Below are 17,908 nucleotides of genomic sequence, written 5' to 3' on the forward strand. Positions count from 1 at the left end.
AGATCTAATATAAATATTATATTTCTCTCTCTGTGTTTGTGTTTCTGTGTTTAGGAACCTTGGGAAATCTGGATTGAGAGTATCATGCCTTGGTCTGGGTGAGTTTTACATCAAAACCTCTATTTCTACAAGCTGTAAGCATTTGTTGAAGCTTATCAGCAGATAGCAGCAGTCACTGTTTTTGAAAAGTTTGGTTCTGTTTAACTGTTCATTAATCACGACACCATGCTGACTTCTATCTAGCTTTTTCCCTCTTTCACAAACACACACACACACACACACACACACACACACACACACACACACACACACACACACACACACACACACACACACACACACACACACACACTTAATCTGGCTGTTGATGTCTGGGAAAGCAGGACTGGGACTTGAACAGTGGGATATATGAACGCAATTACAAAAGCTGAACTCCAGTAACCGGAGTGGGCTAGTCAGTTTCAGTACCTCAGAGACCACAAAAGGCAGACTCAGCTTTCAGAGTGAAGCAGGCCAACGCTACAGGGACTCCGTATGCCTGTGTGTGTCTTTTTAAAATATGAGCACTCCAGTGTTTGATTGTTACTAAATATAAAATCACAGGGGAAGATAAATAGCTGTGAATGCGATGTTCATGTAGAAGACACAGGTTTAAACCCAGCCTGTCTGGTCATAATCCCATTCTTTTTCTCTCCGTCTCTCTCTCTCTTACCAAAATTGCCACTGCATACTGTGTCTGTCAATAAAAATAGTGACAGAGCCCAAAATAAAACTGTCATATACATCATACCCTCCTATTAAAAAGGGGATGGCTGGCAGTTCTGTTTTGATACTGTCATTCACAAAAAGGGGGAAAAAAAACAAAACTGCATTAAGCTCTTTGTAGTCATTTTGTTGAATGGATTTAAAACGTTCAAAAGATCATTAAAAAAGAAGGAAAAACTGTTGTTTTGAATGAGTTTCTGGGCTCTATTTTAACGATCTAAACGCAAAGTCTAAAGTGCATGGCATAAAAGCATTAATGTTGTGTTTGAATCCACTTTTGCTATTTTAAGGACGGAAAAATGTGGTGTGCGTCCCAGCATATGGTCTAACAGGGTTGTGCTTATTCTCTGAGTTACGGGTGTGTTTTGAGCATAATTTGCATTAAACCAGTCAGAGTCTCATCTCCCATTTCCTTTAAAAGTCAGTTGTGCCGCACCATGGTGCAGTTGCTATTTCCATGGCGGACTTTGTAAGTGGAAAAACTGAATAGACAAACTGAACGCTTCACTAACAGAGAAAACAGACCATCTGCATGAGGATAAAGCCTCTTCCATTCTGCCTCTTTACTTTCTCTTTACTTTCCTTTTAACCTTTACGTTAGTCTTTTACTTTTGTGGATAAGAAAACGGTGTTGTACACACTCCACTGAAGACATCCATTAGCCTACATATATTTTATTAAGTGCAAAGATTTGTTTAAAATCTAATTCAGTTCAAATTACCAGCAAATAAATGAACAATAATAACCAAGTGTGGTCATAAATGTGGTGAGTTATATCCAAACACACGTCCTGTTCTTATGCCCCATATGGTCATGTATATGTCTCCAAAACCGGTGGACACATCTAAACTTGTTTTTATTAATACAAATATAACTATGCATATAATAAATAACACTACTAATAATAACATTATGATAAAAATGCAAATTGTCATGAATAAACCAAAAAAAGCCCCCCGGACATGAAGAAGGCATGGAGGTGGTGCTTTTTTTTTTATATCTATGCAGTAAATAATAATTTTTGTAAGATTTTAAAGCTTAATTTTTTTCATATGTAATAATTTAATACACAAATATTTGTGTATTACTGTACGTCCTGTGTGTATTAAGTGTTAGAACCTGCATAGGCACACTAACACGCTCTGCGCTGGACCAGGTTTTACTTGGTCAATGGTGCTGTCTATTTCAGATTCTCAAAATAGCAATACGCCAATAATGCACCTTAACACACCTCCTTTATAGACTAGTAAACACATGAGTCCACAAAGTGGCACCAATGAATTTGCTATTTAAACAACGGGGCACAAAACATGAAAATTAGGGTTGCGCTAGTCTGAAAATAGCAACACATCATGAAAACACATCTTGGGTGTATGATAGGGCCCTCTGTTTTAGTGTATATTGTTTAGTGTGTTTTAGTGTAGTTGAGTACAGTTGAGTAAATAATCCACTGAGATGTTCATGTAATCAGATCTGCAAAAATGGATACTTCGCAAATCTGTACTATTCATTTTAGTGAAGAGATTGAAATGCGTATGTGATAAGAAATTACAAATGTATTAATCAAAGATGCAATAACAAATCAGGGGTGCGTTTCCGAAAACCATTGTTAGCCAACTAAGGTCACAAGTTTCGTTGTTACAAACATAGTTTGTTGATTTAGCATTTCCAAAATCCATCGATCCAACAAACATTCGCAAACTGCGTTGCGAACTTATGCTTGCAATAAACGTATGCTTGCAACTACACCTCTGGCGCTGTAGTTAGAAACATAGTTCCTGGCTGTGTTGTATTCAGTTATCCCCCTATACCCTATTCATTTAGAACATTTTGACATTTAAACTTGGAATTATAAAAAAAAAACAATTTGCATTTTTATTATAATGTTATTATTAGTAGTATTATTTATGATATGCATATTTATATTTGTTTTAATAAAAACAATATCCTACTTAATAATTTAATTTCTTAATAAATAGCCTCATTTATTTATGACATTAGAATACGTGTTAGCTTTTGTAAGTGATTTTTTTGTTTTAGAATAGAATATGTAATGTTCTCAATAATATTTGTAAAGTAAACATTGGTCCTATATGTGGCATTTACATATATTTCAATTAATATGGAAAACGAGTGCAGGTTTTTACCAAAACTATTAGATTTTTTTTTAATGCGTGTGCGTGTAAAACAATATAATTGCACAAAGAAATGATGGAGTTCTTCTCTAAAAGAAGTTGTTACCACCCGTTTAGACTATCATTATGGTCGTTTTATGTTATAATTAACGTGGTTCAAATGATGGATCTGCAACAGAGAAACTACAAGTTTTGGGAAACACTCGTCACTATATCATTCTTTTCCCAAACAATGCATCATACTATAATAGTTCAGCCGCGAGCTTTGTCATTGTTTGGGAAACCCACCCCAGTTAAGTAGATTGATCAGTGACAATACTTTTTTTTCTGTGGGACAAGTTACACCATGTATATCACTGAATTGTTCATTGTAAAAATCTGGACTAATCATTTAGGAGAACATTTAAAAAAATTTAATTAAACTGATATGATTGATTTGTTCAAGAATGACTCTCTGCTTTTAAGGAATCAGGCAATGAATTAATAATTTGCTCTTATGTAATTTGACTTGCAGAAAGGGTTGTTAAACACTCACCAGTGGGATAATTATGCATAATTAATTGTAATTACTATATTAAGTACAAGAAACATGTATAACAAGGAGACCATAAAATGAAGTGTTACTGAATTGACTAATCATAATGAATCACCCTCTATTTTTAGACTAATCAGTTAAGTAAATGAGTCAGTTACTCACTCATAATGTTACATCTCCTACAGTAATGGTCACTAATCATATCATCAAATGAATCTGAACTAGCATTTTGATGAATTGATTCGAGGGATTCATGAAGAGTGTTGCCAGATATAGCTGACTTTTTCCAAAAACACTCCAAAACCCACCCAAACGCACAAAAAAATAAAATAACACCCAAAATATTAGAATCATATTTTGTTTAATTTTAATTTATTTAAATTTAAATGAACCTCATTACTTTAACTGTCATATTTTTTAACCATACAGCAACTAATACCAGCAGTCACAGAACCACAACATAACCGGATCACATCGAAACACTGCCCCCTCTCACTGTCACACCCAGTCTTCCTTGTGTGTTTTGTTTTCATCATGTGACCTTCCCCATGTGCCCCCTTGTTCCCGTTCCCGCCATTTGTTAATGTTCATCTGTGTCACCTGTGTTTATCCCCTGTAATCATTGTCATCATCCACAGTGTATTTAAGTCCCTGTGTTCAGTCATACGTTGTTCAGTATTCGCTAAGTTGATGAGAGCTGCGCACGTTTATCAAGTATCTGCTGCTGGATCTAATCTCACTCTATTTGTTAAACGTAATATTTAAATAATTTTATCTATATCTAACAACATATTCCCTAACTTTGGTCTTTTAAATCCATTACTTGTTCTCTGGAAACGTGTTTTGGCTGAGCACAAATAAAAGCTTGTATATTAATTCATGTAACCACGTACTGATTCTGCACATTGACTGATTGCTTGCCTTTATTTCCCTTAATTGTATAAACTTATTGTACATTATACTTTTATAATAGTCATTATTGATTATTAAAACTGATATTCAGCAAAAGAGAGGGTGTTTAGTATTTTCAATAAAAGTGAAGGGAGGCAGTTATGTGTATAGGCTCCGTTTGGTTATAAATCTGCACACAGTGATGATGACGGTCATAAATGTGTAGAAACATGATGCCTTAACATTTCAAAATGAAAATAGACAGCTCCTTTTATCATGTTTTCATTTTGTTGTTAACATTTATTGTTAACTCTGGAGTTTGTTTTCGATATCTAATTTGTGAGGTCTGAACTTACAAGGAAAGGATGCAAGACTGAACTTTGTGTAGACTACTTAATATAGAGGAAAATATCCCAATCAGGTAGCACGAATGTCTGCAGCCATACCTCCATTTTCAGATGTCTCAGTTTTCCACCATCCACACTGACGCGGAGCAGCAGCTTTTTAAAACCAAAACAACCTCTTCAGCATTTTCAAAACGCTATTACAGTACAATATTTCAAGACGTGCAACCATAGCAAAACTAAGATGCATTAGTGTAAATGGGCCCTATCTTTGTTCTTGCTGTTAATTGCGAAAAAATGGTCGATAAAAGTGGTATGACAAACCGCTGTGAGTTTAACTGCAGGTGATGCTTGATGTGCGTGCACATGAAGGGGAGTCATATTTGGCCAGGGAGTCAGGTTTTGATGCAACTTTCCTTCACTTCCTCTTGTGAGTGGGCCCACACAGTTTGCATTATGCACTGGTTTCTACTAACTAAATGGAAAAAAAGAGCACACAGTTATGTTTTGTTAAATAAGTTGCAAATAAAATTTACATTTCAAAACCGAACAAATTTTGTCGACCCGCCAATGCCAGTTTTTACCTGCACAATCAAATTCGAAACTGCCCAATCTGGCAACACTGTTCATGAATCAGTTGAGTAAATGATCCAGTGGTGTACAAGTAATGCAGCCAGTTCTGCCAGTTCTAGGTCACTGAATAATTAATTTGACAAATCTGGACTAATCATTTTAGTGAAAAATATTAATTGATTGTTAATTAATTAAAATTATTGGTTTGTTCAAAAATTAAAGATTAATGAATCAGACAATGAATCAATAAATTGCTCAATATTAATCAGACATGCAGAAAGAGTTGCTGAACAATTATTATTAACGATTATTATTGGGTTATTTTGGTAAACAGATTTAAAAGATTTGGCAATTTAAGAAATGACAAATTTCTTGATAAACCACTCTCTATATTTAGACTAACTAGTTAAGTAAATTAAACAGTGACTAACTGACAATGGTACCTGTCCTACAGTAAAGCTCACTGAAAAAAATATAAGAATACACTTTTTTTATTTTTATAACAGATTGTAAAGATTAATGAATCAGATGTAAACAAAACTTGTAAACAAGTAAATAAATAAGTGATTTACTACTAATGGAACCTGTTCTGCAAAAAGGGTAATTGAATAATCCATTAGACCAGGGGTGTCCAATCTCGATCCTGGAGGGCCGGTGTTCCTGCATAGCTTAGCTCAGAGGTTTCCAAACTTGGTGCTGGAGGGCCGGTGTCCTGCTGGGTTTAGCTCCAACTTGCTTCAATGCACCTGCCAGGAAGTTTCTAGTATATCTAGTAAAGGTGCGGTCACACTTGACTTTTCCTCCCATAGACTTCCATTCAAACGCACGCGAATGCGTCAGACCGGAAACGCAGGGTCATGCGTTAAGTTTTGCATGTTGCTGCAGTGCAAAGTTCAAGCTTGGTGAACTCTGACCTGCGAAATCGCCTCACTTGACTGCGTGAGATCAATCGAGGATCAAAACATGACCTCTCTGGACAGAAATTTAAAACATGGAGCAATCGCTGGCTTTTTTAATGTCTAATTATCTTGTTTAATCCCGCCCCTTTTCGGAGCGCAGTACGACAGAATTTCGCACACACAAACGATGGTGTGACCGTAGCTTAAGAGCTTGATTAGCTGGTTCAGGTGTGTTTGATTAGGGTTGGAGCTAAACTCTCCAGTACACTGGCCCTCCAGGAGTTTGGACACTCCTGGCTTAGCTCCAACTTCCTTCAACACACCTGCCTGGAAGTTTCTAGTATACCTGGAATGAGCTTAATTAGCTGGTTCAGGTGTGTTTAATTGGGGTTAGAACTAAAATATGCAGGACACCAGTCCTCCAGGAGCGAGTTTGGACACCCCTGCATTAGACCATAGGTGTCAAAGTCAATTCCTGGAGGGCAGCAGCTCTGCAGAGTTTTGCTCCAACCCTAATTAAACACTGCTGATCCAAATAATCAAACTGTTCAAAAGAATCTTGAACACCTTGATTAGTTGCAGCAGCTGTGTTTTAATAGAGTTGGAGTAAAACTCTGCAGAGCTGCTGCCCTCCAGGAATTGACTTTGACACCTATGCATTAGACGAATGTGGACTAATCATTTAAACATGCCTTCATTCTCAAAAAACTATAAACAAAAGTTTACTTAAGAGTTTGAAAGTGGTATGTATTGCAGTTTTAATGAAGCTGTTCATGTGAATCCAGGTGTACTGGTCTTTCTGTAATTAAGATGGCTGACAGAAAGATACTTGAAAACAGAACTAATGTTTCTGAAGAATAATGTTTAATATAATTTTCAGGTATAAAAAAAGCATGTTTTAGTCGTAACAGAGCTCTATTAGACAAATTGGTGGCTCATGTTCTGTCATTTGTGTTTACTGTAGAACCCACCAAACAGGTCAAGGTGGGAGTGCGGTCATGTCTGTCTCCACGACAAGTTTAAAATCGTTTATATAACTCTGATTTCTCAAATCTCAAAACTAGAAAGCGAAGAGATATCTGACTTTCTTGCAGAGAACGGACAGAATGAGTTAAATATAAGGAGGCAGGTCAGGTGTACTGCGCAGTTTGTGTGGGTTTGTTTGAAGAACACAGGAGGAAAAAAGTACAGACTCACCTCAAAAACCTTGTTTAACAAAAGACTATAGACTTACATAAATCTGTCTGTGTCATTTGTTCTTTATTTTTACCCAAACATCAATATTTTAAAGTTTTACAAGACCTTATGAAAAAGTAGTTGGCTAGCATGCATACAAATAGTAACTAATGAAAATAGATGGTCATGAACCAATTGAACCACTATATATTGAAACTGGATCAGGAGATGGCTACCTTGCTCTTATAAAGGTTCTAAACAAACCCCTAATCTGATTCAACAAATAGTTTTTATTTATTTAATTTTACTTACCGAGTGGAAAACCGCAGTGGACCTTAGGATCGCAATGAGCCTTGGCATCACGACCATAGACTGTAAAAAATAGATCGCGACATACAATGACCCCAACTTCAATGAATAATTTAATAATAAAAAAGATCAGCTAAAAATATATTTTTTACTTTAAATGTAAATTAATTAGTTTTAATAGGCATAATTACCCTAAACTGGGCAATCAAATATAATTTCACTCATTAAATATAAAGTAAATGATAACATATTTATCAACACCAACTAACCTTCAATAAAACAAAATACATTATGCAGCATTAACTTACCACTTATTGTTGTACCCCTCATGGAGAACAGTTGAACTCATCGGTGAACTCACTGGTGATGCAGTTTGACCAATAGCTGAGCGATGTTAAACTCACCATTGAATGGAAGTCACGAAGTTTATTTTTATTCTTATTTACAGTTGTCTCTATCCAGTTTACAGAAGCTTTTTGTGAACAAAACAAAAATCACATATTTTTAAATAAGAAAACTGCGATTAATAGGCATAAACCAGATTTTAAAAATTGTGTTGACATCTATTGGAAATTATACGAGGCTTTGCGCTTCTCTGTATGACGCTTGAGGCAATTTATTGAAAGCAATGGAATTCCTTTTGCGTCGGTATAGTAACACCAAGGGGCACCTTTGGTGTCCTCAAACTGACGCGCAAGGTGCTTGACCATACTTCAGATTTTGACGCCTTCGGGATGAGAATGGGTTGTCTAAATACATGATTTACACTGTGATATTTGTTTTATTTCAGCCAATCTCTGTTTCAGACTTGCACACAAACTGAATGACAATCATTTTATATTACAAAGCCTGCAAACATGTTAACATATGCCAGTGAAGATTCTGAATAATTACTAAATTTCACTTCATAGTTTGCTATAAATTAGCTGTAGATGCACATACTTCTGGTCAGGTATTTAAATGAAACAGTGACTCAATGATTTGAATGGTGAATCATTGATTTAATGAATGAGTCGAAAACTCTTGTGAAAGACACTGTGGTAAATGTTTTAATTGCAGTATGAATGCTGAATATAAGAGAAACACAGACCAAACAAACAAACAGGTATGAATATGAATGATTTACTAATACATTAGAATCATAATTAAATTATGCTTTCTAAATAAATATTTGCATACTGTCATCTTTTATATTTATATAAATAATTTAAAGTTAGTTTTAGTTGTATTTAATTCACATTTACATGATTAAGCAACACTAATTTAAAGTATCATTGGTAAATTTAATTATTTAATTGTAGTGTATTAAAATATATCGCCCAGCTTATTTTGAGGTAATTTTAACAAGCATAAATCACTGCATTAGCCCTCTGTCACATTTTTGCTTCTTTATTTTTAACAACATAAGTGTGAACCTACACATTAATTCTCATAAGCTCAAAAAAGTCAATGTTACAGGAAAACACTTTTCAGTTGAACAGGATAGTTGGAGGTGGCAGAGATTGTTGTCCAATAGAATTTTGTATGAGCAAAACTGAGAGCAACTGCCTAGGAAGCTGTCTCATGCAAAGGTCAGCGTGCTGCCAACTGGCCATCTCCCATAATGCCACAAGTGCACAAAACTGGTGGTGCTACACCAATGTTTAGGCAGGGAGTATGATCAGAGACGGCTGCCCTCCATGGATCCTGCCAAACTGCATTAGATAAAGCAAGCAAACAACTCAACTCAACAACAGCTTCTCACAATGTTCTGTGACACTGCTGATGAGGCCAGGCGAGCTAACAGGGCATGTTCTTTAAAATGTACCCATTTAAAAAAATTCTGGTAATTAACCTTACTTAAAGGGCACCTATGGTAAAAAATCTACTTTTCAAGCTGTGTGGACAGCCATATGTGTGCATGTATGGTGTATAGACTGTCATATTGGGGTGATATAAACACACACAGTGCTTTTTTTTCAATTTAACAACATAAAAAACGCTGGACCAATTGGAGTGGTTTTCAAACCGACCGCAACTTTACGTAGGAGAGCAGTCCCCCCGCCCACCAATATTGATTGACAGGCGCGTCATCATATCCTCATATCCGCCATTTCCAGCGTGAGTCGAAGCGATATCATTAAAGGAACACCCTTGCTCTATTTTTAGATGCAAGGCTCATTGGGCTCAACACAAGATCAATATTCTCCACATTATCGCTCTAATCGGAATTATTGGTTGTATCTTTAGGTAGGTTTGCAAACATGTGTACTTCTTATTGAGTCTACCTTATACTTCAGCCGTTTGCATTTCTCGCGATCCCAGAAGCTCCCTGTGATCTTAACTAGCATGCGTTTTAGAATTCTAAACATAGGTTTCTATCAGGGTACACTCAAGTCGACGGCTGGGCACTGCGGACCGCTGCAGAAACCTATGTTTAAAATTCAAAAATGCGTGGCGCGACTGTTCGGGACACTTCATGTCTCTGGCGCGCCACAGAGAGTGTCTGGTGTGTCGTGTCGCGGCTTCAAGCGGCGCATCCGGTGCCTCAGTCAAAGTTAATTCAGTGTGTGTGGTTATTAGTTTCTGTGTACAAGCTCGGCAATTGAAACTAGCACACAGTTGGCTGTAAAGCTGTACAAAAACACATATGATTTTGTACTCTCTGCTTGGTCTGTGTCTGAGTCGTACATGTACAACTGAATGCTGATCCTCTCCTCCTCCTTTCAATCTGCCTGTCTGTGTTGCAAACACAGAGCGGGTCATGGCCCCGCCCCCTCGTTACGTTGGGCGGGAAGCCGAAACTAGTCTACATGTGAAGCAACACACCCCTAAATCAGCAAACTGTGGACACGCCCCTAACATCACACTTTTTAACACATTATAATAAAAAAATCTGAATTGTGTTTTAAACTGAACCTAAACTGGCACACTCAGAAGAACCATAATATTAATATTAAATCATAAAAAAGTGGTAAACTATGTGCCCTTTAAGAAAACATGTTATATATTGGCATTGAGCTAAAAGAATTAGCAAAGGTTTAGTCTTTTATCATCCAGATAAACAGGGGCTAGGTCTGAAGATATTAGTGATGCAGTTACTGGGATGCATTACTCAAAATAATTTTTTGTCAATTATGCTCAAGTTCCATCATGGGAAGTAAAAGATTTTGATGGATGGAATAGCAATATTGTATGTACAACCCCAAATCAGAAAAAGTTGGAACAGTATAGAAAAACACAAATAAAAAAGAAATTATGGATTTCTAAATTAACTTTGACTTGTATTTCATTGCAGACAATATGAACACAAAATATTTCACATTTTGTCTGGTCAACTTAATTTCATTTGTGAATATATATCCTTCCCTGTCATTCAAACCTGCAACGCATTCAAAAAAAGTTTGGAGAGGGCAGTTTAGGGCTAGTAAACAGGTAAATTTGGTTAAATAATGATGTGATTTGAAAAATGTGATGTCAAAAAGTGATTGTAATTATGATTTGATAAAAAAAGCAGAAAGCAAGAAAGGTCTAGTCCTTTAGGAGCAAAGATAGGCCAAGAATCACCAGCTTGCCAATAAATATGTGAGAATACTTATTGAAATGTTTAAATACATGTTTCTCAAAGAAAGATAAAAAGACATTTGGATATTTCACCTTTAACAGTGCATAACAATTAAAAAGTTCAAGGAATCTGGAGAAATTTCAGTGCGGAAAGGACAAGGGTGCAAGCCTAAGCTGAACCATCGTGATCTAAGGTCCCTCAGGCAGCATTGCATCAAGAATCGTCATTCATCTATGAGCGATATCAACACATGAACTCAGGACTACTTTGGCAAACCTTTGTCATGTACCACAATACATAGTTACATCCACAAATGGCAGTTAAAACTGTAAAGTGCTAAAAAGAAGCCCTATGTTAACAGTGTCCAGAAGTGCTGTCAACTTCTCTGGGCTTGGAGGCATCTGTAATGGACCATCACACAGTGGAAACGTGTGCTGTGGTCAGATGAATCAGTATTTCATGTATTTTTTGGGAGAAACGGATGTTGTGGGCTCGAGACCAAAGAAGAAAAGGATCATCCAGGTACTTGACTGGCCTGTCTGCAGTCCCACCCTGTCTCCAATAAAGAATCTGTGACAACAAAGACCCCGTACTGTAGCCCACCTTAAGAATTGTTTGCAGGAAGAATTATATAAATAAATACACCTGAAACACTTCATCACGTGGTGTCTTCAGTCCCTAAACGTCTTTTAAGTGTTGTGATAAAGAATGACAATATTACAAAGTTGGAAATGCTTTACTGTTCCAACTTTTTTTTTAAATGTGTTGCAAGTACCAAAATTGAAATACTTAAAAAAAAATTATTAAAAAAAAGAATCATGAGGAACACAATAAATAATGTACTGTAGAATTGTCTGCAATGAAATATGTGAATTTGGAAATCACTATCAAATTGTTGTTTTTTTTTATTTGCATTTTCCATACTGTCCCAAGATTTCTAATTTGAGGTTCATAGCTATATAGAGCTAAATGAGGAATTTCTGACCGTTCAATTCTTGACTGCTGACCATATCATAGCTTTTGTTGAGATTTTAAAAGTTTAGAATATTAGTTGTCATTTCATTGCTCTAAAAATATAGCCTGTACTTGAGAGCAAGTTACTAGGCCATCACAGAAAGTGCAAAGTAAAGTTATGTTTTTGCTATCAGAAAATAGTTTTTGTTATCAGAAAATTGCTAGACAACAGTAGTGTGCGTATTCAAAAACAAAAGTAACTGAAATGTATACGGTCAATTTTAATGTTATGAGCATTTAAGACAGACATATTCAAAACTCTTTTATGTTTTGTTATTTTAATAAAAAAAATTATCTAAAAATGAAAAATACCCAAAGTCAAGGTACTAAATATGGGTTTATTTAAACAAAGTTATAAAATTACAAAATTGAAAAACTATCAAAATGACTGCCTCAGTAGTGGCATTGTATGTATTTTTCTACTAAAACATTAGATTTCTGTTGTTTGAAAAGAAATAAATCAGAAATTGTGATTAATTGGCAGTTAAATACTACACCACGTGCTCACAGTATCATCAATAACAGTCCTAGTATATCTATTGGCTAAAAACAATGAATGTGTTTTCTTCATTACTACAGTTGAAGAAAACAAGCATGTCTTGTCAGTTTCTCTGACAATGATTAAACTACACGTTTCATAACTATATGAAAAGGCTCCCCAGGTCACCAGTGTGAGCATATTATTGATTGTGTTTCATAACAAGAGATGTAGAAGTAGGATTTCTTTGCACAAAAGAGACATGAAGATTCCTTAATGTCTAGCGATTAAGGATAATTAGATGGGTAGAAATGAGAACAAAGAAGTTATTGAATTCTTCATTTTTCAGTCAGCCCTTTTTCTCTTTCCTGTTTTTGCTCCCCATTGATTGAATCAGAAGGATTCTGCCAGTTGGATGTAGCTGTAAAAGGGTCTGTATAGTAAATCAAGGTCTGTCTCTTATGGGTTAATATGTGTATGTGTGTGCACCTTTGTGTGCAAAAAAGAAATGTTTGATTCTTTTCTGCCTTTGGATCACTTCCCACGCCCTGAGGACAAAGCCTGCTCACCTCAAAACATCACTCATGAACAAGTTTCAGAGGTTTTTATTTCTGCAAACACCTCAACAGTTCATCCCTATAAAAGTTTTGTTATTCTGCTGTGCTTGTAATCAGGTCCCTCAGGGCATGGTTACACTGACAGACATGAAGTGTCTTTTGTTTAGTTTAGAGAAGGAAGTGTTAGATCCATTTGCCAGTTACTAAGGGATGTACACAGTGATTTGATGTACCCCTGAGGCATGTGGCTGTCTTGCTTGATTTGACACACTTTTAACAGCACAACATGAAATGGTATTGAGAATCAGAATATAATCTGTGATTCTTGCAAGATTGTATTTTTCTGAGTAATTTTGTTTTGATTTTGAGCAAAGTCAGAACAGTGTGTGGCCTGGTTTTGATTACTGAGAATCAGAATCAGAAAGAGCTTTATTGCCAGGTATGTTCACACATACGAGGAATTTGTTTTCGTGACAGAGCTTCTACAGTGCAACAGCATTACAGAGACAGGACAAAAACCAGATAATAAATATATATAAAAAAATACAAGTAAGTAGTGAATGCAAATATACAAATTGACAAGTGTATGTACAGCTATATTACCATATGCAATGTTATATGAGAGGCTGCTGATTCAAATTAAAATATGAATGCATATTCAAAACATATTTTCTGTGTTAATACAACGCTAATAAATTGAATTAAATACAAAACACATAGCATTTTTTTTTTTTAATTGAGGTTTGCACTTTATTTTATAGACTTTTATAGAATATGTGTTATTACATAATACATTACCGATTCAAAGGTTAGATTCAGGGAAAGGTTTAAGGATAGTGCCTGGTTATTGCCCAGTTAATTTATACACTAAGTGCTAAGTATGTTCAAATGAAATAGAACTTTAAAATAAATTGATGCCATAATAAACAGCTCAACTGTTTCAAACCTCAATGATTGTAAGAAATTGTATAAAATGATAATTGTCTTTTAAAGGTCCCGTGAAGTGCTTTGAAAAGTGCAGTTTTTATTTTGTGTCACAATCTCAACTGAAAAATGTAGAGAGGGTGGGACATAGAATAGTTCCTACAGGCAAAAAAGAAAAACAGCCAATAGCGCTTCGTTTTATCAAAGCTCTGCCAGTGAAAGCAGTTGAGCTCAATGGTTCAGATCTTACCTCTCTGACAGGTCATTCAGGGTGTCTTGGAGGGGAGAGGTGTCCAACCTACAGCATCTAAACACTGGGGTACCTCAGGGCTCTGTTCTTGGGCCACTTCTCTTCTCCATCTACACGACATCTTTAGGACCAGTCATCCAGAAACATGGATTTTCCTACCACTGCTATGCTGATGATACCCAGCTATACCTCTCTTTTCACCCTGATGATCCCTCGGTTCCAGCTCGCATCTCAGCCTGCCTGTCAGACATTTCACACTGGATGAAAGATCATCATCTTCAGGACCATTGGACCATTACTGCATCCAAAATGGTAAAAAGCCTTGGAGTAACGATTGATGACCAACTAAACTTCTCTGACCACATTTCTAGAACTGCTCGATCTTGCAGATTCGCACTCCATAACATCAGAGGTCCGACCCTTCATATCTGTACATGCAGCTCAACTTATTGTTCAAGCTCTTGTTCTCTCCAAACTGGATTATTGCAACTCTCTACTAGCTTAATTTTATCAAACCCCTTAGCTGCTTCAGAACGCAGCAGCACGAGTGGTCTTTGATGAACCCAAAAGAGCACATGTCACTCCGCTACTCACCCGTTTGCACTGGCTGCCAGTTGCTGCTTGCATCAAATTCAAAGCACTGATGTCTGCTTACAAAGCGACCTCTGGCTTTGCTCCTTATCTGCTCTCACTTCTGCAGATTTATGTGCCCTCCAGAAACTTGCGTTCTGTAAATGAACGTTGCCTCGTGGTTCCATCCCTAAGAGGGAAGAAATCACTTTCCCGAACTCTCGCATTCAATCTGCCCAGTTGGTGGAATGAACTCCCTAACTACATCACAACAGCAAAGTCACTTGCTGTCTTCAAGAAACGACTAAAAACTCAACTATTTAATCTCCACTTTCCTTCCTAATCTTAACTGCCTCTCTGGCTATACCACTAACTGTACTCTCTCTCTCAAAAAAAAATAAAAATAAAAAATTCTAATGCTTTGCTTTTTAGACTTTACACACCTGAAACTTGTCTACAGCACTTATTCACTGTTGCTCTTATAGTTGTGTAAATTGCTTCCTTGTCCTCATTTGTAAGTCGCTTTGGATAAAAGCGTCTGCTACATGACTAAATGTAAATGTAATCGCATCAAATGAAAAGTGCCCTAAAGGGGGCGGGACATGTCAGATGATAGAGAGCATTTGATTGGTCAATATTTGATGAGAAAATGTAGTATGAGGTGATGTAAAAAAAAATTATTTAGACGGAAGGGACAAACCTATATTTTCTAAACAAATTTTGGGCTAGGGCTGTGCGATTTGGGGAAATTATCTAATTGTGATTCGATTTGATTTGCGATTTAATTTTGTAGTCAAGTATGTATTTCGATATGTATCGAGTGTTGGTTAAAAAAAGATATTAACTTTTTATTAAACATTTATTCAAATCTGTTTTTAAATATTCAGAAATGAAATACTCATTTTTCTTTAGAGCAAACAGTAAGCATAAATAAAATGGCTTTATCTTTCTGTAAACAAGTTCAATTCAAATTAGGGAGCTAGTGTATTTTATTATAAAAACAATATTTTTTTAAAAATAAAAATAAAGAACACTCAGCAAACTAACATGGCTGATAAGAGCCTTTCTGTAGCTTATATTGTCTAAAACGAAATAATGATCTCAGATGCTACACAAAATATCATGACATTTAAACGTACAGCTGTGGTACTCCAAAATGGCTAAAACGAGCCAGAACGAGACGGAAGTGTATATCTCCTATCCTGCATTTAGATGAGTTTTTTTTTAATCCTCTTTGGTCACTGTATTAAAATGCATCGTGTCTTTAGCAAGGTAGTACGTTATGGCATTAATACTTTACATTAGTCCCGAGCAGGGTTGCACCAGCTGTTCGTAAGTTCTTTCTTAAACTGGAAGGTAAAGTCCACACTAGGGGCTTTGTAACTTCTAGCTAGTTTGTAACTAGCAAACCGTAGCAAGTAGGTTGTAAGCTTTCCGTACAGTCATGCGTACAGTCGCATCGAATTGGAAGCATTTAAATTGTTAAACTGCTTTAAAATTCTGCAACTAGTTCATCTATATATAACTGTCCTATAAAACTGAAAAGACAAATTATATTTTTATAGTACATTACATTACAGTCAGTCACAACAGATGACGCACAAACCTGCATCGCGAGCCGTGAATGCACACAAAATATAAAAAGGTTCCCTTTAATAAAAATGAATTAATTTTAATTCACTTTTACAATTTTTAAAATGTCTTAATATTTAACATTATTACTCTTTTACTTTACTGGATTAAAAAATGTTGATGAACAATTGAGATCAATAAATAATAATTAATTAATGAATTTTCCTTCAGCTTAGTCTCTGACTTATCAGTGGTTGCCACAGCGGAATGAACCACTAAATAAATAAATAAGAAAGAAAGACCTACTTAGTCCAATGAATGCCTTTGAATGTTAACTGTCTTTCTTTCTTTCTTTCTTTCTTTCTTTTTGAAGCATAATAAACGGAGGCACCCCAAAATATTATCTAATTGACAGCCATTCTAGTTTCTAGAATGGAGTATAGAATGTTATCCATACAGTAATCTCCATTTGCAGCATATATATTTACTAAACCAAAGGGGATTTAAGTGTAATTTAGCATTCAGGAGCTCAGTCATGCCCAGGATTGATTCATGGCAGGATTTGGATCGATGTGTTTGGTGTCATACTGAGTTCCTGTGTCTTAATGAGAAACAAAATAGTGATTCATGGAGAATGAAGTTTATCCAAACAATTCAAAATATGCAATTTTTTAGGAAAATGCATGACATCAATAATTCGATATAGATGTATTTTTAGAAATCCATAAAAGGTTATACAGAGTACATTTAGACAGCTGTAATGAAAGGGTTAGGTACAGTATTTGCTACCATGTATTAAAAATTACCAAAAAGTAATCATTAGTTTACCATATTGTTTTGCACTATGAAAAAGCAATGTTTCTAAAAAAATACAATAGTAATACAAAGTTCTGTTGTGAAACTCTATTAGACATACAGGCTGATAGGTCCTATCCAATCCAATTCACTTCCAACTTTATAGCACAGGTGATGGGCTGCTGAGGTGACAACAACCAATAAGCTTGCTTTTCAACATTTAAATACCTCAGTGTTGTTTGTGTTGTGAATCCCTCCTCCTCATCTCCACTTGCTCAAACTTGTAGATCTGCTACGAGCCCTGTGTACATTACATGTGACAGTACATGACAGTACGAGACAATGCATGTGTAAAAATACTGGCAGTAGCAAGTCTCAGTTTTTGATGTTCACCGGTAATCAAAGCAGCAGAAGCATAGCACATCTACTTTTTACCATCAAGATCAAACATACAGTATCTTTATTTCTACAGCACTCTTTACAAGATTGTGTCAAAGCAGCTTATGATGAGCAAATGATGAGCAAAAACTATAACATATTTAAATATTAATTTTAACAAACTTGATTTATATGTATC

The 17,908-nt window shown here is 35.8% G+C and overlaps 1 protein-coding gene across 2 annotated transcripts in view; it reads left to right on the forward strand.

Annotated features, from left to right (window-relative positions):
• Positions 1 to 17,908, forward strand: part of kcnab1a (potassium voltage-gated channel subfamily A regulatory beta subunit 1a) — a 227,981-nt gene that overhangs the window by 122,078 nt on the left and 87,995 nt on the right. For both annotated transcript variants that reach the window (XM_056478098.1, XM_056478099.1), the window contains exon 2: positions 55 to 98. In XM_056478098.1, coding sequence (XP_056334073.1) covers positions 55 to 98 — 44 coding nt within the window. The remainder of the gene's footprint in view (positions 1 to 54; positions 99 to 17,908) is intronic.

The sequence above is a fragment of the Danio aesculapii genome, chromosome 18, assembly GCF_903798145.1.
Source record: "Danio aesculapii chromosome 18, fDanAes4.1, whole genome shotgun sequence".
Taxonomy (NCBI): domain Eukaryota; kingdom Metazoa; phylum Chordata; class Actinopteri; order Cypriniformes; family Danionidae; genus Danio; species Danio aesculapii.